General features: G+C 42.4%; 1 protein-coding gene across 1 annotated transcript in view; it reads right to left on the bottom strand.

Moving 5' to 3' along the window:
* Positions 1–23084, bottom strand: part of LCA5L (lebercilin LCA5 like) — a 39529-nt gene that overhangs the window by 8522 nt on the left and 7923 nt on the right. The window contains exons 2-4 of the mRNA XM_053564724.1: positions 17558–17883; positions 11704–12218; positions 9196–9333 (exon numbers count right to left, since the gene is read on the bottom strand). Coding sequence (XP_053420699.1) covers positions 9196–9333; positions 11704–12218; positions 17558–17873 — 969 coding nt within the window. The 5' untranslated portion in view covers positions 17874–17883. The remainder of the gene's footprint in view (positions 1–9195; positions 9334–11703; positions 12219–17557; positions 17884–23084) is intronic.

Below are 23084 nucleotides of genomic sequence, written 5' to 3'. Positions count from 1 at the left end.
ATTTTTCATTCACATTGGTTAAGATAAAGATTTTGATGTTTAGAGGAGCATATTTTGATTATCTGGAAAATTCAGTTCTTTTTATTTGGTCTGGATGCTCAGGGTCAGTGTACAGTTCAGCAGCAGAGAGCCGGAAGAAGGCAGGTGTAGAATTGACTAGCAGTGGGTGTGGCAATGCTGGCGTCTCAAGGAAGCAGCGTGAAGGATGTCCTCCTTCAGGCTGAGCACACGACAGAGCTGGGCCAAAAGTCCTACATAGCAGATTTGGAACACAACCCAGGATGCTTATGTGGTTGAGTTCCATCAGTTAGTCGAGAGAAACAATTAGAAGGCAAATCCGTGGCTGGCAAGTGCTCCTGGAATGCTTGTAGAATACTCAGAGGAGATTCACAAGCTCCAAAGTCATCAAGTCAGAGTTAAATGGAAGGTTGGTGTAGAACCACAGTAAGGTCAGCATCGATGGCTTTCAAAACTTAGATAGGGATCAATGTCCTAACAGACACATGCCCCTTGGCAGCAATGAGTTTGTAGCCTGGCTATGAGCTGGGCTGCGGGACCTCACTTGAGAGCCGTGGAAGGCTGACCTCTGTCCTCTTGCTTTAGCCCATACATACTCCAGAAATGGGCCTAGCCCCACTGGATGACTTTGAAAGTGAGTTTCAAGGTATAGAAATAGAAATTTTGATCTTTGGGACCAGATCCTCCTAGCTTCAAGCAATAATGACTTACACTAACGTGGCAGGTCACATTTTCCTAAGATCGCCACTACAGTATTTATGTCCTACATGCTGTTCCAAAACCTTGTGCCTCCCCGTCAAGAGTGGAGCTTACAGCTTGAACTGCCTTGGCCAGTGGAGTGAGCAGAAGGGGCGCTGTGTCATAGGCAGTGTGGCTTCTGCCTCACTTGCTGCTTCTCTCTCTCTTTCTTGGAGCCCAGCCGCCAAGTTCGGAGGAAGCCCACTCCCCACACAGAGGCTGTGTACAGGGCTCCAGTCAGCAGTCCAGCTAAGTTCTCAGCTGTCAGCGGGTACCAAGTGCAGGTATAAGAGTGGGACTCAGTTGATTCCAGCCTTCAAACCACTCTAGCTGATGCCTAGAGGGACAGAGAGGAGCTATCCCTGTCTAGGCCTTTCCATATTACAGATTCATGAACAAAGTCACGTAAGGTTGGGAGTGGAGTGATCTGTTACGCAGTACAGAACCTGGAACAGTCAGGATTATTATTTTTTTTTTTAGAGACTCACTTTAGAATCTCACTTCACAGCTCACAGCAACCTCCAGCTCTTGGGCTTAGGTGATTCTCTTGCCTCAGCCTCCCAAGTAGCTGGGACTACAGGCGCCTGCCACAATGCCCGGCCTGGCTATTTTTTATTTTTAATTAAATCATAGCTGTGTACATTAATGCAGTCATGGGGGTCTGGCTATTTTTTGTTGTAGTTTGGCTGAGGCTGGGTTTGAACCCACCACCCTCGGTATATGGGGCCGGCACCCTACTCACTGAGCCACAGGCGCTGCCCCAAAAGTCAGGATTCTAAACCATCCTTAGAAGTTTCTGTTCCTTTCCCTCTGGAATACCATGGAAGGGAAGCATAAAGGGCTTTCTCCCTCCACGTAGCAGGACCAGTGGAAGCGTATCCTGAAGGGGCGGCAGGTGCCAGGCCAGGAGCCACGTGGGGTCAGCTCTCCTGCTTGTTATTCCCCGGATTCCTTTCACGGTGCTGCTTGGCTTTATAGAGCTGGTTGCCTGGACCTACGTGAGAACGAAGGGTGGGAATGGCTATTTTGTGTATCCGCTGTTCGGTGTGGACATGTGCGTTTTTGTTAGGCTTCCTGCCTGAATGGAAAGCCTGGCTGGTTCCAGGGAAATCAGGGAATTGAGACCGGCAGGCTCCCCTTTGTGGTGAGTCATTTGGCAGAGTACTCCCCAAATTCCAGAATTTACGCTTTAAAGGACTTTCCCCTGTGATACCAGCATTTACACCGGGAGTTACAGCAGTGCATTCTGGTGGTGCATGCTGTGAGGAGGCTGGGGCGGGAGAGATGGATGAATTTGTCCTCTTCTGTCCTCTCCCTTCTGTCCTCCGCACCTGCCTCCACCACAGTCACCTCCCTGAGCACCTCCTGCTGTGGCGGCTGCTCCATGTCATCGTGTGAGTGCTGCCATTTTTGCTGTAATGGTTCTGTTTTCTTCTGTGGCCCTTTACTGATATTTCTGTGGGGTTTTTGGAGATGAGGAAGGTGAACACAGTCTATAATCACCAACAATTGAGTGCCAGAGTGAACGGTGTCTCAGCCCACGTCAGAAGCCGTATTCACCCACCGGTGGGTGTGGTTAGGTACTTGCCCTCGTGGCCGGGTGCCACCCAGAGATGCTGACTTCACAGGGACGGGTGGCCCTGGCACTGGGAGTTTTAAGAGCTCCCTCCCCAGCGGGTGAGCGAGCTACTAGGTTTGAGGCCCCTTGCTTTCATCACACATAGCTGCTGCCCGATGCTCTGCCTGAGTCTGAGCTTGGGGTTCTCCCTGTCCCTGTGGCCCCTCCAGAACTTCGTCTGTGCTTATTTTAGGTTGTGATGGTCTCTGTCTAGTTTCTCCATCAATCTAAACAACATCTGCTTTTTATCTTCTGGAAATTCTTTGGTAGGTGTGGTATAATTGTGGCATCCTTTCTGAAGTTATGGATTGGTATTTTAAAATATATTTTCTGAATTTCCATGAAGTTTTGACAGGAAGGGACAAAAATCACATATTTAGCACCCCCCCCTTTTTTCCTGGCTTTGTTGCCCAGGCTGGAGTATAGTGGCATAATCATAGCTCATTGTAACCTCCAACTTCTGTGTGCCAGTAATTGTCCTGCCATGGCCTCCTGAGTAGCTGGGACTACAGATGTGTGCCACCACACCTGGCTGGTTTTCTTTATGTTTTTGTAGAAATGTGGTTTTACTGTGTTGTCCAGGCTAGTCTCCATCTCCTGGCTTCAAACTCTTCTCCTGCTTCATTCTTCAAAAGTGCTGGGCGTGAACCACTCTGAGCCTGGCCTACCCCACCTTAATTTACCATTTCTATTCATTTTCAATACATAAAGTATGTAATTAAAAACCCCTTTTCCCTTTGAAACAGTTTTATTATAAAAATATAAATATGCAAAATATGTACAGAGAGACTAGTACAGTGAACCTCCAGCACCCCATGAACCGGCTTTATGAAAGAAAACAACTCCTGACCCATCCGAGTTATTTCCTCTGTACACCCACCCTCTTTCACCCTACTCCTCAGCCCTGCATGACTGGGACCAAATCCTAGAAGTGTTATAATGTAACCTGTCAATGTTTTAGTATCTGTAACAGACAAGGGATCCCTTTTAAAACCTAACCACAATATCATCATTCTACCCCCAAATCAATACTAAACCCTTAATATCAACAAATATTGAGTTTTTTTCACATTTTTCCAATTGCCCTATAATTTTTTTTTGAGACAGAGTCTCACTATGTCACCCTGGGTAGAGTGCTGTGGCGTCACAGCTCACAGCAAGCTCAAACTCTTGGGCTTAAGTGATTCTCTTGCCTCAGCCTCCCACGTAGCTGGGACCACAGGCACCCACCACAATGCACCGCTATTTTTGTTGTTGTTGTTGTTGTCATTGTTGTTTAGCAGGCTTGGGCCGGGTTTGAAGCCATCAGGCCTGGTGCATGTAGCTGGTGCCCTAACCACTGAGCTATGGGAGCCAAGCCTTTTTGTCTGTTTTTAAGGTCGGATCACACCAGAGATGCCTACAGTTTTTTAAGTCTTTTACAATTAGGATCTAAACAAGGCCTGAAACACCACGATTAGCACATCCCTTGGTGTCTTTTCATCAGTAGGTCCCTATGCCCATCTCATTATTTCCACTCTGCTGTTTGACGCAGGAACTGGGGTGTTTGTAGTGTCCTACTGTCTGATGAGCTGACTACAGCCCTGTGGTGTCCTTTGTCATATCCTCCACCCCCAGGGGTTTAACCTGAGGTTAGAGCCCTGTGGGTAGTTAGATTGTGCTGGGTGGTGGTCTGGGGGGTGGTGTGTGCCTCTGCCAGGAAGTGTATGTGTCACGGTCTCTCTTGTGTGATGCTGGTGGCCACTGATGGTCATTGATGAGGGGGTTTCAAGCAGTGACACTTGAATCCTACGCAGTATCATCCCTTTTTCATTATTCCCTGGAATACTTCTCTAAAGTCATTCTGAGGAGTACATGTGGGAAAGGAAATCATGTTTGCTTCTTTTCCTCTGTTTACCAGTTTTCAAAATAACGTGCTGGTTCCCTGTACTCCAAAAGTGACTCATCACTGAAGTTGTTTGTTTTTTAAGAATCTTTCTTGAATTAATGTGGTAAGTTTTAACTCATTCACTTATCTTTATTGATCATCAAATTGCCCATCTCTGGCCAGTAAGAGCCTATTCTTTTTTTTTTTTTTTTTTGTAGAGACAGAGTCTCACTTTATGGCCCTCGGTAGAGTGCCGTGGCATCACACAGCTCACAGCAACCTCCAACTCCTGGGCTTAAGCGATTCTCTTGCCTCAGCCTCCCGAGTAGCTGGGACTACAGGCGCTCGCCACAACACCCGGCTATTTTTTGGTTGCAGTTTGGCCGGGGCCGGGTTTGAACCCGCCACCCTCGGTATATGGGGCCGGCGCCTTACCGACTGAGCCACAGGCGCCGCCCGGGTAAGAGCCTATTCTACATGGCTCCTGAGCCCTTGGCTGTTACACTAACAGTCCTTGATAGTTTCTTTGCTTTTATATAATATGTCCCAGGCTCATCCAGTATATTTTACTCACCAGACTTAGAATTTTTTAAGAAGTCTTAGTTCTTTTTAGTGGGATGTGGAGTTTGAAGACCATAAACTGGGCACCAGGGGTAGTCATTGCTACAGAGCTGATTACTTTGGAAATATGTGTTTATTTTTAAGGTAAAATACATCATAAATTCATACTTCTACCTCAGCTCAAAATCAGGACTATAGGCTTTTTATTTGACCTTATTTTACCTCTGTATTTTCTTTCTTCCATCCTCCAAATACCATTTCCCAGAGACACCAATATATGTATAATCCAGCATGTGCTTTATCCTATGGGATACACAACAGTCTCAAAATAACAATATCAACACTATCACCACCAACGTCATTACTGAAAGACGTTTTAAGACCTTTTGTGATTTTGGTCCTTATAGTGTATCTCACTAGCCATATGCAATGATATTAATGCGTTTTAAGTTACTGGGAAAGGTTTCTCTCTGTGACGTTATGCCACCAACAGAATACAGCTGGCCCTCTGTCTGTGAGATTCACAGCTCTGTGATTCAACCGAGACAGTACTGGGACAGGACTTGGGCCTTACTTCTGACCAAGGAAGGCAACATGGGGCTATGTGACCCAGCCTTATATACTGCAGAAGAGAGAGAAAACCCCAAACAAATGACCTCTCAGCCACTGGAGTCCAGCCCACACTCACATCAGGAGAGGCATAACTCTGTGTCTCCTGAGGAATGTTTTCCCAGACCACTAAAATCAGATGCTGACACCAGCTGATAGACAGCCTGGCCACACAAACCCAGACCCACCTATGTCTAACGGCCTGGAGCCAAAGGGACCTCAAGAGGACCTTGCACTGACCTTCCCCTCATTGGAATCTCATTTGAATGCTAAACGTCACACCTCGGGGTGGAGGTTTAATAAGTTGCCTCTACTTGCTCTCCTCTCCCTTGCCTCGCCCAGGCTCTCTGGCGAGTCCCCTGAGCCACCTCTCTGTGTTGGAGGGTGAGCCCCCGTGCTCTTTCTTTTACCTGGAGAGCAGGGTGACATGCTGGTGACATGCAGGATGCAGAACCCTCAGTTACGGAGGGCTCACTGTTCATTGGGCTCTTTGCTTTCATTTTGCTTTGGATATTTATGGATAGCTTTTTTTTTACATTTAATTCTGCTTCATAATTATGCAAAATATTCATGTGGTTTCAAAATTGAATTGAGTAAAAAGGTATTGAAGAAATCTAGGTTTTATAACTATCCCCTCCAGCGTATTCTCTTCCCCTGTTTCCATTGTCATCCTATTAACGCTTTTCTTTTCTAAACCTAGGCAAAGATGTGAATATATTCGTATTCCTTCTTTTTCTTAAATGGCAGGACACTATGCGTTTTCCTCTGCCTTCCTCTTTTCATTGACCAGTATATCCTGGAGATTAATCCATAGTAGTGTATCAAGATTCCTTATTCTTTATTACAGAGACATGGAAATCCACTGTGTGAAGGTGTATTTACTTTTCTTTATAAAAATCAATTTGGACCGGGGCGGCGCCTGTGGCTCAGTCGGTAGGGCACCGGCCCCATATACCGAGGGTGGCCAGATGAAGCCCGGCCCTGGCCAAACTGCAACCAAAAAATAGCCGGGTGTTGTGGTGGGTGCCTGTAGTCCCAGCTACTCGGGAGGCTGAGGCAAGAGAATCGCTTGGGCCCAGGAGTTGGAGGTTGCTGTGAGCTGTGTGAGGCCACGGCACTCTACCGAGGGCCATAAAGTGAGACTCTGTCTCTACAAAAAAAAAAAAAAAAAAAATCAATTTGGACCTTACTGTGCATACAATTTTGTATCTTTCTTTTCATTAAATATTTAACATTTCTCCTGTTAAAATGGGTTTTAATGGCTCTATGCTATTCACATGAATATGTCTGCTGCATTAGGAAGCACATTTATTTTACAATTCTCTGGTGTGTGTTTGCCTTGGCCAGAGGATCTTGACATCTGTTCATTAGATTTCTATGCTGGTTGCTACCACCATGCCCATTTTCTGGCACATTATTTTTGAATATGCTAGAAAATGGACATACTCTTCTTTCTGAAGAAACTGTCTGTCTTAAATTTCCTGAAAATTCAGAGAAAAGGGGGGCAATAGAACTCTTTTCTTTTTTTTTACCTTACAGAGGGAAAATTTAATCAACCCTCCAGTATTCTTCCCCTGCCTCTGAGTTATCTCAAGGCTCCTGGGAAATCAAAATTCCCTACTTATCATTAAACAGTTAATGATTCTTGTTTTAAATAATCAAGGTTGGCTGGGTGGCTCACACCTGTAATCCTAGCACTTTGGGAAATGGGGGAGGATTGCTTGAAGCCAGGAGTTTGAGACCAGCCTGAGCAAAAGCAAGACCCAGTCTCTACTAAAGATAGAAAAAAATAGCTGGGTATGGGGGCAGGTGTCTGTAGTCCCAGTTTAGGAGGCTGAGGCAGAAGGATTGCTTGAACCCAGGAGTTTAAAGTTGTAGTGAGCTACCATAATGTTGTACTCTAATCATGGTGACAAAAAAAGAAAGAAAAAAAATTCAAGCTTGATATTTATTAGTTGAGACTTGAAACAGTTTCTTTCTTTCTTTCTTTCTCTCTCTCTATCTTTTTGAGACAGAGTCTATGATGCCCTCGGTAGAGTGCCGTAGCGTCACAGCTCACAGCAACCTCAAACTCTCTGGATTAAGCAATTCTCTTGCCTCAGCCTCCCAAGTAGCTGGAACTACAGGCGCCTGCCACAACGCCCGGCTATTTTTGTTGTTGTTGTTGTTGTTGTTGCAGTTGTCATTTAGCTGGCCCAGGCCAGGCAGGTTTGAACCTGCCACCCTCAGTGCATGTGGCCGGTGCCCTAACCACTATGCTGAGCCAAAACAGTTTATTTTTTAAGTGTCTTATCTAGATTGTTGGATATCTTAGCAATCTTGAAAGGCAACAAGATAGTAAAAAGTCTGAAAAAAAAAAAAAATATATATATATATATATATATTTTGAGACAGAGCCTCAAGCTGTCACCTGGGTATAGTGCCATGGCATCACAGCTCACAGTAACCTCCAACTCCTGGGCTCAAGCGATTCTCTTGCCTCCGCCTCCCAAGTAGCTAGTACTACAGGCGCCCACCACAATGCCTGGCTATTTTTTGGTTGCAGCTGTCATTGTTGTTTGGCGGGCCCGGGCTGAATTTGAACCCACCGGCTCAGGTGTATGTGGCTGGCGCCTTAGCTGCTTGAGCCGCAGGTGCCGAGCCTGAAAAATAAATATCAAAAAAAAAATTTTTTTTTTGAGACAGAATGTCACTCTGTCACTTTTGGTAGGGTGCCATGGCATCCTAGCTCAGAGCAGCCTCAAATTCTTGGGCTCAAGTGATCCTCTTGCCTCCGTTTTTTTCATTGTTAGTAGAGACAGGGTCTCACTCTTGCTCAGGCTGGTCTCAAACTACTGAGCTCAAGCTCTTGGCCTTGGCCTCCCAGAGTGCTAGGATTACATATAGGTGAGCCACTGCACCTGGCCCCCAAATTCTCACTTTTAAAGCATTATACACACTGTTAAAAGTCAGTTTTCCAAACATATTTGCAGTTGTGACTTTAAAATGAATTTGTGGGTCATTCACATTTGCCCTAAACATAAAAAGTTATTTTTGAATTTAAACACTAATTTTGAGTTATATTAAAATGCTAACAAAATGGCTTGGCGCCTGTAACTCAAGCAGCTAAGGTGCCAGCCACATACACAGGAGCTGGCGGGTTCGAATCCAGCCCGGGCCTGCCAAACAACAACGACAATTATAACCAAAAAGTAGCTGGGTGCTGTGGCAGGCACCTGTAGTCCCAGCTACTTGGAATGCTGAGGCAAGAGGATCGCTTAAACCCAAAAGTTTGAGATTGCTGTGAGCAGTGATGCCATAGCACTCTACCCAGGGCAACAGCTCGAGACTCTTGTCTCAAAAAAAATAAATAAAAAATAAAAATAAATAAATAAAATGCTAACAAATGAAATATTACTTAATGTGAAGAAATAAAAATAACGAGAAGTTGGGTGGCACCTGTGGCTCAAAGGAGTAGAGTGCTGGCCGCATATGCTGGAGGTGGTGGGTTCAAACCCAGCCCTGGCCAGAAACTGCCAAAAAGAAGAAAAAAAAAAAGAAGTCTTGCTAATGAATAGAACAGAACTTTAATTTTTCTAATTATATAACCTATTCACCAAACTGTTAATTCACTCTAATAATTGTAGATCCACTATCTGTTAATATTATTGTAGGGAAGAAACTTAATTTGAGGAAAGACATTCATGAAGGTAAGTAATTTAAAGATGTAATAGGCATGAGTATAAGCAACTCTTACATTTTGGGAAACAGAATTTCAATCTTATATTTTCTTTAAAATAAATACCTTAAGTTTTTGTTGGAGGCGTTTCACTTCCACTTGCAGAGTCTTGGTAGCTGTTTGAGCTCCTATAATCTTCCGATTCTCGATAGCCAACTGCCTACTAAAGGCTCTACTGTTCAACCTCAGTTGTTTTTCCAAGCTCTGAAAATAATATATATTTCAACTATTCTGTAACTGATTCGGTATTATTAAAAATTGCAATACAATGGAACTAAATACATTTATGAGAAGTGCAAATTTTGAATACAATCTCAGTGAAGGGCTTTTATAGGAGATATATAGATATTAGAACTAAGTATTACCCAAATCCCAGATCCCAGCTCTACAGAATAAATCTCATGTGCTTGAGCCTAATGTTTTTTATGTACTCTGGAATTTGATTTAAAAATTCTGAACAGATCTTAAAAATTAATAAATATAATCAATGTCACATCTTAAAAGAAGACCTAAACAGTTTTGTCCAAATGAACTATTCTGCTATCTCTGTATAAGGTTATCTTTAAAAACATTTCAAGCCTCCCTCTAAAAAAGGGTTGCTCTGGGGGTGGTGCCTGTGGCTCAGTGAGTAGGGTGCCGGGCCCATCTACCAGAGGTGGCAGGTTCAAACCCGGCCCTGGCCCCTCCCCACACACAAAAAAATAAATAAATAGAAAGGTTTGCTCAGCATCAGGGATGGTGATTCCCAGACAACAGAAGCCAGAGTTATGATGGGGCTCACACCACCATGTCCATCCACACTGATGGCCTACAAAACCGTCTCCAGGCATGCTCACCTGCTCTCCAGAGTGACAACCATTTTACCGGAGAAGTGTTTGATTTGGACTTTGACAGAAGGCTTACCAAAAGGGCCATATATTTTTTTTTAACGTAAAGCAGGTCCTCCCAAATTATAACCTTATGCTTTCTCATTAAGTAAAAGTAGAAAATATAAAAAGCCAAAAGGATGAAATAATGGCTAAAAGGCCTACTCCCTAAAATATTAATGTTAAAAAATACCTACACATTTTGGCCCACAAAATATTTTTCCTCCACCAAATGCTCTACAACCAAACAGAAATTTCCAATCTTGGTAAGTGCTTCTAATAGCCAAGAAAATAATTAGTTCTTTAATTTGTTTTGTTTTCTATAGATATGAAGACATGTACCACTTAAATATTTATATATAAAATGTGTAGATGAGGTAAAAATACATTTATTTTTACATGACAGACACATGCTAAGATTAACCCAATATTACCTAAAAGGCTAATATAACCTTGGTATACAAGAGTAAAAAATGAAGTTGCTCATTATTTTCTATAGCTCACATATCAATTTGTTGTGAGAAAACTCTTTGAAAATAGAGAATTTTACCAGCTTGGTGCCTGTTGCTCAGTGGTTAGGGCGCTGGCGGGTTTGAACCCAGCCTGGGCCTGCTAAACATCAATGACAACTACAACAACAACAATAGCTGGGCACCGTGGTGGGCCTGCAGTCCCAGCTACTTGGGAGGCGGACGCAGGAGAATTGCTTAAGCCCAAGAGTTTGAGGTTGCTGTGAGCTGTGACACCGTATCACTCTACGGAGGGTGACAAAGTGAAAAAAAAAAAAAAAAAAGAAAATAGAGAATTTTACCAACAAAATGAATGAGATAAAACATAGATGAAATGAACATTGTATTTACTTAATTCAAGCTCATGGAAAATACATGTACTATCTCACCAAACATTAAACAGTAAATAACTTCCATTTATGTCTTGTGTCCATAGAGGCTCAAACTCTCAAGTGTAAAACAGGCGGAGACTTGTCTCCCTGGTACCGGTGCCCCCTCTGAAATCATCTCTCATGCTGCAATCCCCAGGCTTTTGACAGTCATGAACTGTTGAGGAAGATCAATCCATTCATCTATTATTTAAATTCCCTTTTCTTTCTTATTCCCTAGGAGGATTATCTGGGAAAAATTCCTATTTCTAAAATAACAAAAAATGTCTATGTGGTAATGATTGACCACATTGACAAGGAAGAATGTAAATAAGAAAAGAGACTGCCTGGGCACACTGCAGGTTTTTGGGAAGTGGCCTTTTAGTAAGCAGTTTAAAGGAGAGGGTTGATTTCAAAGAGAGGTTCTGCACAACACAAGACACATGAAAAAAATCCCCTGAAACTGGGGGCTATCTGCGCTCAGAGAGAATGGTCATTTCCAGGTCATTAGCCAGCCACAGAATGGACTCTCGCTTACTACAGCAGAGAGAGCGTTTCCAGTCCCAAGCTTTTTCTGTTTTACCTCGAACCTTTCCCTTCTGCTGCCTTCCATTAGACACCCTAATTCAGTGGTTCTCACCTTCCCAATGCCGAAGCCCTTTAATACAGTTCCTGTGGGTCGCGACCCACTGCTGCCCTAATTATTCAGGGCAGCATGCCAAACAGCACAGCAGGTGTAATGCTTTGGGGCAGGGTGGACAAAGGAGACTATTGTGTGCTCTCTTTATTCATTTTGAAACTGTACAACATTGAGGGCTCTGAAATACAGACCTGTATTTTTTTGTCATTTGCCTCCATTTTTGTGGTAAGAACAGATAATCTCTGAGTGAGTTCTTCCCTTTCTGCCAGGTTTTTGTCTTCAGAAAGTTTCTGTAGTGCCTGCAAGGTATCTTTAGTCCTCAGTAACTCGCTGTCAGTCTCTCTAAGTTTTCTAGATACAGTTCTTTCCTTTTCCTGGGATTTCCTAAGTAGTTGCCTTAGATTTTTTACTTCATTCTGATGGTTAATGATAATTTGAGGCAGATTAGTTTTTGAGTTTTCATACTTTCCTATAGCTTTCACGTGCCTAAGCTGAAGTTGTTTCAAAAATTGGTTTTCTATGATGATGGCTTCTGATTTCCGATGTATATCAGCTAATTCATTTTTTAGTTCTTTAATCTTATGAAGCCTTGCTGAGAGTATTCGATGAGTCATAGCATCTCTTCTTTGGTTAATCACACTGATTTGAGAATTTACAAATGAGGCATTCCGGATGTGCTTTTTTTCAACTGAGATTTCCTTCTGGCCTGTGTAAGTAGATAATCCAGTTTATTAGCAGTGATGTATGTTTACAGATAGACAGATGTGCAAATATGCACGTATGCATAACTTCCCCCCAACAGTGCACACATGTAACTACGTGCATAGGTGAAACCAGAAAGGGAAAGAACTAGCCTGTAATGAATTCTCATGTCTTAGGCGAGGTACTTTATAGATCACTCATTCAATACAGTTCTTTAAGGTCAGCTGTAGTCTATTTTATAGCTGGAGATTTTATGTCATTTGTTCAAGGTAACATAGCCAAGAAGTAGCTCTAAAATCTGTACTTGGATTTCTAGTATAAAAGCTACACTAAAAACCATGATAATCGCTAACATTTGCTAAGTGCTTGTCATATGTTGGGCCTTGAACTAAGTGCTTTATGTAGATCTGATGTAATCCTTCAACAACATGAGAAAAGTAGAGTGCAATGGGAGAACCCAATGTGAAGATCTCACAAAATGACTCTTAAAAAGCCATTAAACTGTGTAGAGAGTGTGTATATATGCATGCATATGCCATCTCTCAATGAGTCCAACACAGGCATTTTTCCCTCTGCTACTTTGGGCACTGAATGAAATAATTGGTATATTTTCAGGGGTCTTTTTTAAACAAAAAGTAGCTAAAAATATTACATTTAGCACCAAGCTTATGTAATTGAATTTGAGTCTATTAAATGTATGTGTAACCCTGCTGTACTGTTATCCTGTTTTAAAGATAAACAACCTGATGCTGGGATGCCACTTGTCCGTGGGCACACAGCTAGTAAGCGGTAGACAGAACCCACTGTCCATGCGTCAGACCCGCAGGTGTGTGCATTTGATCCACCTGTATGTCTGTGTTGCTAGCTCACGACTTCATGCAAACTCATGCGCTCCAGCTGGATTCCTTCCTAGGGCCACCCTCAACCCCCCTTGTTTTAAAAGCTCTCTCATCCTCCTATCAGACTTTTTGCTTACCCTGTCTCTGCCTCCTCTTCTCTTCCCTGCACACCCTCTAACTCCCCCTCCTGGTCACTGTCCCCTTTGGTCTCAGTCACCTCAGTGCTGCTTTTTCTGAGCCACTCTCCCCATTTGCTTGCACTGGCTCTGCCCTCTTCTCTCTCCTGGGTTTACACTGTATTGTACCTTAAAACAGATGGACCCACTTCCTCCAAGGACCAAGAAAAAGAAGAGGTTTAAAGGAATCTTTCTGTTCTTGGTAGTTTCTGTTGTTAATCTGCTGGAGATCAAGTCTCCCACCTATACCTGACCAAGGATAACAGGGCAAAAGGTGTCCCAAGCATTTGAATGCATTAAAATCACTTTTTGGCATTAAGTTGACAAAGTAAATACATCAGGGAAACAAATTTCTAACTAACAGAACATATAATTGAAAGAATTCTGAAAGTATGTTTTCTACAAAAGAAGGACATTAAAAGTATTGGAAAGTAAACTGTATAAATATATTACTTGCTATTTACAATGATTTAAGTAAATCTCCAATGTTTAACCAAAGCAAAAATTCTATCAAACCGAAGTCCTCATTTCATCCTTATAATTTTTCTCTACGAAATGTTTTACTGCCATAAAATTTGCTTTCATCAATTTCTAAGATGAAAATTGAAAATAGACTCTGATGTTACTATCCTTTAGTGAATTCTGAGTCTACATTGGTGGTTCCTAACCCAGTTCACCAGCCCTGAGGGTCAGAGATCTATTTTTAATATACCAGAAAGCCAAACAGAAATTGAACATTCGCTTGAAAAGGGGTGTGCACTGGTAAAAACATTAATCTTCTTCTTCTTTTTTATTTTTTTTAGAGACAGAGTCTCACTTTGTCACCCTCAGTAGAGTGCTGTAGCATCACAGCTCACAGCAAACTCCAACTCCTGGGCTTAGGTGGTTCTCTTGCCTCAGCCTCCCGAGTAGCTGGGACTACAGGCACCTGCCACAATGCCCAGCTATTTTTTTTGTTGCAGTTTGGCCGGGGCTGGGTTCGAACCCGCCACCCTTGACATATGGGGCCAGCGCCCTACCCACTGAGCCACAGGCGCCACCCCAAAACATTAATCTTCTTTGCTTTGGGTTAGAATTATATTACCCTAGGGTGGAACAACTTAAATAACTTTGGCAAAACATGAACTATCTGGGAATAAAAGAAAAAAAAAAACCAAGGAAATACTTTACCATTCTATGACAAAGCTTGAAGTTGCAATTAGTGTTTTAAATTCATCATACACTGGGCAGGGGTCCTCAGGGACATACAGAATTTGACTTAAAGATGTGAAGTTAATTTAAAATAATTTTAGAGTTTTAAAAACAAAAGGACAACCAAGTTAGAGCAAACCTTTGACTCTTCTGGATAGTGGAGTTTAGGATTCTAGTCTCCTGTGAAGTGGCTGAATTGATTTAGGCTGCTCCCATTTTATGAACAGGTATCCCACATAAAGGACTCAGAAGAGATTTGTGGAACAAATACAGGAGGCATGTCTTTTCTTTTCTTTTTTCTTTCTTTCTTTTTTTTTTTTTTTTTGACAGCCTTACTCTGTGGCCCTGGGTAGAGTGCCATGACGTTATTATATAGCTCACAGCAACCTTAAATTCTTGGGCTTAAGCGATTCTCTTGCCTCAGTCTCCCAAGTAGCTGGGACTACAGGCGTTCACTACCATGCCTGGCTAGTTTTTTATTTTTTAGTGGAGACAGGGTTTCACTTTAGCTCAGGCTGGTCTCAAACTTCTGAGCAATTCTTAAGCAATCCACCCATCAGCCTCCCAGAGTGCTAGGATTACAGGCATAGGCTGGCTGGAGGAATCGAATTTATTTATTCATTTTTTTGAGTCGGACTCTCACTATGTCATCCTGGGTAGAGTACCCTGGTGTCACAGCTCACAGCAACCTCAAACTCTTGGGCTTAAGTGATTCTCTTGCCTCAGCCTCCCAAGTAGCTAGGACAACAGGTGCCCACCACAACGCCCTGCTATTTTTTTTGGTTATTGTCATTGTTGTTTCTCAAGCCCTGGTATATGTGGCTGGCACCTTAACCACTGAGCTACGGGTGCCAAGCTGGAGGAATCAATTTTTTTCTTTTTTTTTTTTTGCCAGGGCTGGGTTTGAACCTGCCACTTCAGGCATATGAGGCCAGCGCCCTATTCCTTTGAGCCACAGGCACTGCCCAAGGAGGAATCAATTTTATTTTATTTATTTATTTTTGAGACAGAGTCTCAAGCTGTTGCCCTGGCTAGAGTGCTATGGCATTATAGCTCACAGCAACCTCCAACTCCTAGGTTCAAGCAATCCTCTTGCCTCAGTTTTTCTATTTTAGTAGAAACAGCGTCTCGCTTTTCCTCAGGCTGGTCTTGAACTCTTGAACTCAAGCAATCCACCCGCCTCAGCCTCCCAGAGTGCTAGGATTGAGCCACAGCACCCAGCGGAGGAATCAATTAAAAAAAAAACAAACTAAATTATGAGGCACTTAGAACTCAAAAATGCAATTTATTTTTGTACAAATAGTTTTATAAAAGCTAACCGCCTCTCACAGTCCCATAAAAGCTTAGAATCAACATAAAATTTAATGTCCCTTATATAAACTCTTAAGAGCCAGACTGTTTCAGAATTTTGGGGGTTTTATATTTTAGGTGGGTGTGAATGTGGTATTTTCTATAGTTTTCCCATGCTTTAGTCAAACTGTATTTCTGTAGTGAAATATATGACTTTATACTAAGTAAAATAAATAAAGATGAGTTTCATGTCTGTTCAAATCAAGTTTTTGTTATCAAATCAATTTTGATGCCAAAGATACGAAAAATATTGGGTATTCACAGATTTGTAAAGTTGAAATGTAATTTAGGGATTGTGTATTTATGGGACCTAATCACAATGTTCTGTTGCGGTAATGTCTTCCAAATGCTACCAATGGACTTCTTTTGTAGAAGTCCCATCATGAGGGAGGGAACTGGTCTTTTCATCTTCTGCCCTGGGCCTTGCCAGTGGGTGCAGGATTTCATAATCTTTTACTCACCTCTTTAGAAAAAGGTCTTTTCACCTTTTAAGAATCTAGTAAAAGGTATGAGTCCTTCCTCTTAGAAAAGTTTATAAACACACATAGACACAAAAAAAATTGCATAGAATTCCTTGGAGTTCACAGACATATGTCTTAGATGAAGGATCTCTACTCTGAGGCTGGACATGTTGGCTCACACCTATAATCCTAGGACTCTGGGAGGCCAAGGTGGGTAGGATTACTTGAGCTCAGGAGTTCAAGACCAGCCTGAGCAAGAGTGAGACCCCATCTCTATTAAAAATAGAAAAACTAACTGGGTGTTATAGCAGGCACCTACAGTCCCAGCTACTTAGGAGCTAAGACTAGAGGATCATTGGAACCCAAGAGTTTGAGGTTGCTGTGACCTATGACATATGACAGCACGGCCCTCCACCTATCCACCCAAGTTGACAAAGACTCTGTCTCAAACCAAAAAAAAAAAAAAGAGAATCTCTGCTCTGTAGCTAGGAAGAACGAAGATTGTAGATGTTCCGGAAGTGGCACAGAGGGTCCTGGACACGCCCACCAATAGCAGGCTGGGGGTGAAAGATGCTGGGTAAGCAGGACAGTGGTAAATGTGCCCCATGAGCAGGAGGCCCGTAATTATTTTCCACCTGTTGATTTGAGGGTGCTCTGATAGTCAAAGTAGAAAAGGGTTCTAGTTATTTCTATATAGGAAATACTAAAAGCTCAAGACTGCCTAAAATGAGAGGAAGTAATTGCAGTTTGGGTAGAGGGCTGGGAGAAAGAAGATCAAAAATATCACTAACTAATTCCAGTTCGGATAGTTAGGAGTTGATGGAGTTGGTACTTGTAAAATCCACAAGGAAACAACATTATCAACAGCCTTTTGAACCTTTTCTGTTTCAGAAGATTGTTTTTGCCAATATGCCTCACCAGACTTGGAGACCATCCTCTTGGGGTGTTGAAACAGGTATGTACATTTCATTGGTGATTCAAACTGTGATTCTTCAGCTGAGATGAAAGGCAAGAAGCCAGTGAAATCGAAGTATTGTGGTACTCTGTAACAAGGCCACCTGTTAACTAAAAATGGAACTCACCTCACTGGTAGGCTCCAGTAGGGTCAGCTGTAAGGACTAGGCTCTACATGTAAACCTTTCTGTCATTTTTGTGACCATCTGAACTTCTCTAGCTAATTCCTTCTATAAAAGTTCATCTATAATACATATTTACAATGTGGAAAAACAGTAAGATGAACAAGCACCCCTTCTAATACTAGTATATTAAAAAATAATGTCATTATAACCAGAAATTCAGTCTTGGTTGGGGAATTTTGCTTCTTACCTTTAGGCTGGGAGATTTTAGAAACATGCTTTCTCTTCTCCTCCTTTTCTTTTGCCACAGGCTGCTTTAAGTAATTTCTACTAATGGTTATTTCTGAACAATCTGAGATAAAGTCTTCTGAATAATCACGGTGAGAACTTAAGCTCCTGCAGGAACACTGAGATCTGCTATAATCCACACTCTTATCGGAATCATTATCATTCTTTGAAAAATCAGCTGCGCCTGGGCTTCTCTTGCGTTCTGCAGACTTCCTGTTGTTTTCTAACGCCACGCTGGGGAAATGTTCATCTACATTTGTGTTGGTTGGATCAGCCATAGTAAACAACCTAATTAAAAAAAGCACTTTTAAATTTATAGCTATTAATATTATATAATGGATCCGTGCTTTATTATGTTTCTTTAACTATAAATAGACCATGTGGAATGTTAACAGCACATTATTTTGAAATATTTTCTGGAATAATTTGTTTGGTTTTTATATAATTTCTACATAAAATATAAAACCCGCTGAGGCCAAACTTTGGTGAAGTTATTAATAATTATTGTTGTATCAGATAACAATGAAAACAATTTATGGATTTGCAAATGATATTCTCATTTTAAAGGCTGGTTATTTGTTGGGATTTTTTTGCCTTGATTAGAACTGAGGAAAATGACAGTATTGTATTTGGTAACTTTGGATGGCTGGTATGAAACTAACATTTGTTGCTGTGCACGGTGGCTCAACCTGTAATCCTAGCATTCTAGGAGGCCAAGGCGGGGGGACTGCCCTGAGCTCACAGGTTCAAGACCAGCCTGAACAAGAGCTAGACCCCATCTCTAAAAATAGCTGGATGTTGTGTGGGGTGCCTGTAGTCCAAGCTACTTGGGAAGTTGAGATGAGAGGACTGCTTGAGCCCAAGAGTTTGAGGTTCCTGTGAGCTATGCCACGGTACTCTACCAAGGGTGACAAAGTGAGACTTTGTCTCAAAAAAGAAAAAAAAAAAGCAATTATTTGTGAAATTCAGACTTTATGGAGATACACGCTTTGATTTACTATTTATGACATCACATATTTTTGAGATTAAACATATAGAGTAGAATGTAATTATTAATCTTCCAGCTTTGTAGAGGTAACATTTCTTTTCTGTCTTTTTTTTTTTTTTTTTTGGAGGTAGAGTTTCAAGCTGTCACCCTGGGTAGAGTGCCATGGTGTCATAGCTCACAGCACCCTCAAACTGTTGGGTTTGAGTGATCCTCTTGCCTCAGCCTCCTGAGCAGCTGGGACAATAGCACCCGCCACAACACCCAGCTAGTTTTTCTATTTTTATTTTACTTTTTTTTTTTTTTGTAGAGACAGAGTCTCACTGTACTGCCCTCGGGTAGAGTGCCGTGGCGTCACACGGCTCACAGCAACCTCTAACTCTTGGGCTTACGCGATTCTCTTGCCTCAGCCTCCCGAGCAGCTGGGACTACAGGCACCCGCCACAACGCCTGGCCATTTTTTTGTTGCAGTTTGGCTGGGGCTGGGCTTGAACCCGCCACCCTCGGCATATGGGGCCGGCGCCCTACTCACTGAGCCACAGGCTAGTTTTTCTATTTTTAGTAGATATGGGGTCTCACTCTTGCTCATCTGGTCTCCAACTCCTAAGCTCAAACAATCCACCCAACTTGGCCTCCCAGAGTACTAGAATTACAGGGGTGAGCCACTGGGCCTGGCCAAACTAAGACCATTTAAAGCAACGTAAACTCAGTAATTCTTCATTTGTAGATCAGGGATGTTTTAGTTGGATGAGTCACTCCCCAGAGCAACTCTCACAAATCCCTTCAGGATTCTATGTAGCTAAAATGCCTCTCCAGCTTTTTGTTCCTAAGATCTTAACATTTAGTGGAAAAAAAAAATCATATTTTACTTTTACTTTATTTTAAAATTATTTCATGCTCCACTAGGTACAGTCCTTTGTTTAAGGACTGTCTTCTGGGAGAGATTGACAGCTCATAGTTAATGCTCCCTAAGAATCTGTTAAATCTCACATGAAAGCTATCTCCCTGAAGAATGATGAGTCCAGCTCTGAGACAGCTCAAGATTACTGCTAACAAACAGCTCTGTGCTACCCCTTATTCTTGATAATTTAGAAGGAGTGGATTTCAATGAATACAAACTTTTGATACTTTTGATAAGTCCTCTTATTTGTCTAAAGTGATAATTTAAATGGAAGGAATAAGAAATCAAATACAAGAAGGACCCCAAATAAATACTCTCAATAAAATGAACTTGAGTCAGAAAGCAGAGGGTTCTTCATCCTCTATGCAATAAGATATAATCCAGAAGATCTAAATTTTAGCAGCAGAAATTTGAAACAAACAAATCCATTTCCTGGGGTCTTTAAAAGGATTGTTTTTTCATCAAAAATTCTCAATCCTCCTGTTTTATCAAGAAAGTAAAAGAGAAATTAGCTGGCATTAGATTCTTCCCAATAGAAACCTAACATTATCACTTTCTCTGAGAGGTTTTCTCCCCCCAAATCTGTTTCTGCTTTTTGCTGCACCTACTTAATTCTCGAGCCTTCTCCTCTTATGATGAAATAATTAGGCAGTCTATAATCTCCCCACTCCAAATTACCTTATTAACAATTAATACTAGCATTTTACTTAACATTAATGTAAGTAAATGTCTCACTCTGTCGCCCTGGGTAGAGTGCTGTGACGTCACAGCTCACAGCAAACTCAAACTCCTGGCTCAAGTGATCCTCTTGACTCAGTCTCCTGGTCACTGCTACCAAAGGCACCATCACCATGCCTGGCTCTTTTTAAAGATGGGGTCTCACTCTTGCTCAGGCTGGTCTTGAACTCCTGAGCTCAAGCAATCCAACCACTTCAGCCTCCCAGAGTGCTAGGATTACAAGCATGAGCCACTCAAGGAGCTAAGGAAATTTCACAACAAAATATGACTCCTTGGTATAAAGAATATTTTGCATGAAATGCCATTTATGATCAGAAAGCATTGGAAGAGGCCTTTCCTCTCTCTACATAAAACCTGAGTAACCTGATTGGGGGATCAAAAGGGGCTGCTGACTTTCTTACTACATGCTAATAGACCTGGTCCCCAGGTCATTTGAAGCAGAATACCTGTCTTTCAGATTAATCTACAAATCAATCTGTTTTCACCCATCTATACATCCCCCCCAGCAACCACTTACTGTACCTATACTTTCCACATCCTCCCCTCCTTCCAAAAGGCACCTGTAGAGGTCTCTGACCACCACTGGGACTTTGGGTAATCATTCTTGTGGTTCCCCCATGCACATGGTATTTGGAAATAAACCTTTCTCTTATTAATCTACCATAATTGTGAGTTGATCTTTCAGTGAACCTTGATTAAGGAAAAAGGGCAGGTTTTGCCGTGATCCCTACACCACCATGCCCGGCCTATGCTTACTATTAATTTAACTAGTGCTGTTACTTTGCTCAAACTGCTTTCTCATCACCTAATCCTCACCACCTAGAGGGAAGGGGTTCAGACAGGTTGAAGGCTAGTAGTTGTCTATGGTTTCCAGCTCCACAGGCTGGAAAGTATTACAACTGCGGACAACACACTGGTGGGAACATTAAACAATCCTAACGCAAAGAACTTCTCTTTCCAGACACATTCTGCTGTGTCTCAGTGGCAGAGGCAGAGTCAAAGATCTTGACTGCAAACCTTTGCATCTGGGTTAAGAATCCTGGAGGACTAAACATGCTAACGTGCTGACTGGGGTCTCCAGGAGCTGTTCTTCCCCATCCCTCCTGCTTATGACCTTCCTCCCCGATCCTGATAAATCCAAACTGCCCAGAGAATAGTTGTTAATTCAAAAGAAGAATTTGGGATTTGGCCAGTTGTTCCTGACATGAGCTAAACTTCACTGACTTCTGCCAAAGCTCTTTCCCCTACCTTGGAGCACTCCTTTCAAGATGGCTTCTCCTGCTGGTGTTTTTTGGATAAAGGCTTAATTCGAGACTGTTGCTTTTTTGTTACATTCACAAATTGCCCAGCAGCTGTAACAGTTGGAGGGAGTGTGATGGAGTAGAAGGTGACAGCTGGAAGGCAGTCAGACTTGGGTTTGAACCTTGTCTGTCATCACTTAAGTGCTCTTGTCCTTCGGGGGAGAAAGGAAAAAAAAACTTCTAATCTGAGGAATGCAAACCCCCTTTAAATTATTAGGGCCAGGGAGAGAGGCACTGGAATGTGACAGCAGTCACCACCACCCCCACCCCCCAAGCAAAGGAATCACAGGGAAGCTGTTTGTTATGTTACACAAACTCTCCACGCTCCTCCCCCAAGACTAGTTAGCCCCACAACGGAAGTTCATTCCAAAGGACCCTAACTCACCACAGCCCTCGCCCTACACTGAGTATAAGGGGTCTCTAGCTGCCCCAGGGAGACTGCTGTTCCTTTCAATAAACCTGGCCTAACCTTCTCTGCTCCCTGTCCGTGTCATCTCTGGGCACCACCATTTACACCTTGCAAATGTCATATATTGAACAACAGAACTCACACCCTATAGTTCCACAAGTGGACAATTACTAATCAATGTTATTTCTGTAAACCAGTGAAAACAACTTTTGCAATGTTCGCCTCTCCTGATTTGGCCTTTTTTCTTTAAAAATTGTGCCTCTCTTGTTCTCCAAAGCACTTCTCTAAATACCCTGGAAGTGTTTCCCTGACTGCAGTCCTCAACCTTGGCCCAACTAAACTCCCTACCTACATTAATTTGCCTCAGTTTCTTTCTTTAGATTATAGGGAGATTACAGGGAGAAAGGAAATAGCGTTTAGTTTTCCCTCTCAAGAGAGTAATTCTGGCACAAAAGTAGGGACTGTCAAGACAGCCATACTGGTATCTTCCCGTGAGAGATAAAATCAAGTGCCTGCTCCTATCTTCCTGCTCAGCTACTTTACCAGAACTGCTTGAATAATCCCATTATACTGAAGACTCCAGAAGGTAGAAACCATGTCTTGTCCCCTTGTAACTTCAGGCCTGACATACTGCTACTTTCAATACTTTCTTTTTTCTAGACAGAGTCTCACTCAGTCGCCCTGGGGTTGAGTGCTGTGGCTTCATAGCAACCTCAAACTCTTGGACTCAAGTGATTCTCTTGCCTCAGTTTCCCATGTAGCTGGGAGTACAGGCGTCTGCCACAACACCTGGCTATGTTTTAGAGACGGGGGTCTTGCTCTTGCTCAGGCTGGTCTCGGACTCCTAAATTCAAGCAGTGAATCAGGCTTGGTTTTCCAGAGTGCTGAGATTACAGGCAATCAATACTTTCAAATGCTTAAATAACTACCACATGCCACCTGCTGTGGCAAGCAGAGACACATTAGCTACTTTATTATGAGGACCATAACACCACTCCTGTGAAACAGGTATTATTAACTCTGTTTTGCAGATGAGGAATGTAAGGCTCAGAAAGGTTAAGGTAACTTGTGCAAGGTCACAAAGCTAGTCTCACTCAGAACAAGAGAGGCACTCAGAGTGGGAGCATGAATTTTGAACCTTGAAAGTTCTTTTCA

The sequence above is a fragment of the Nycticebus coucang genome, chromosome 16, assembly GCF_027406575.1.
Source record: "Nycticebus coucang isolate mNycCou1 chromosome 16, mNycCou1.pri, whole genome shotgun sequence".
NCBI lineage: Eukaryota > Metazoa > Chordata > Mammalia > Primates > Lorisidae > Nycticebus > Nycticebus coucang.
This window is presented reverse-complemented; position numbering and strand designations above follow the sequence as displayed.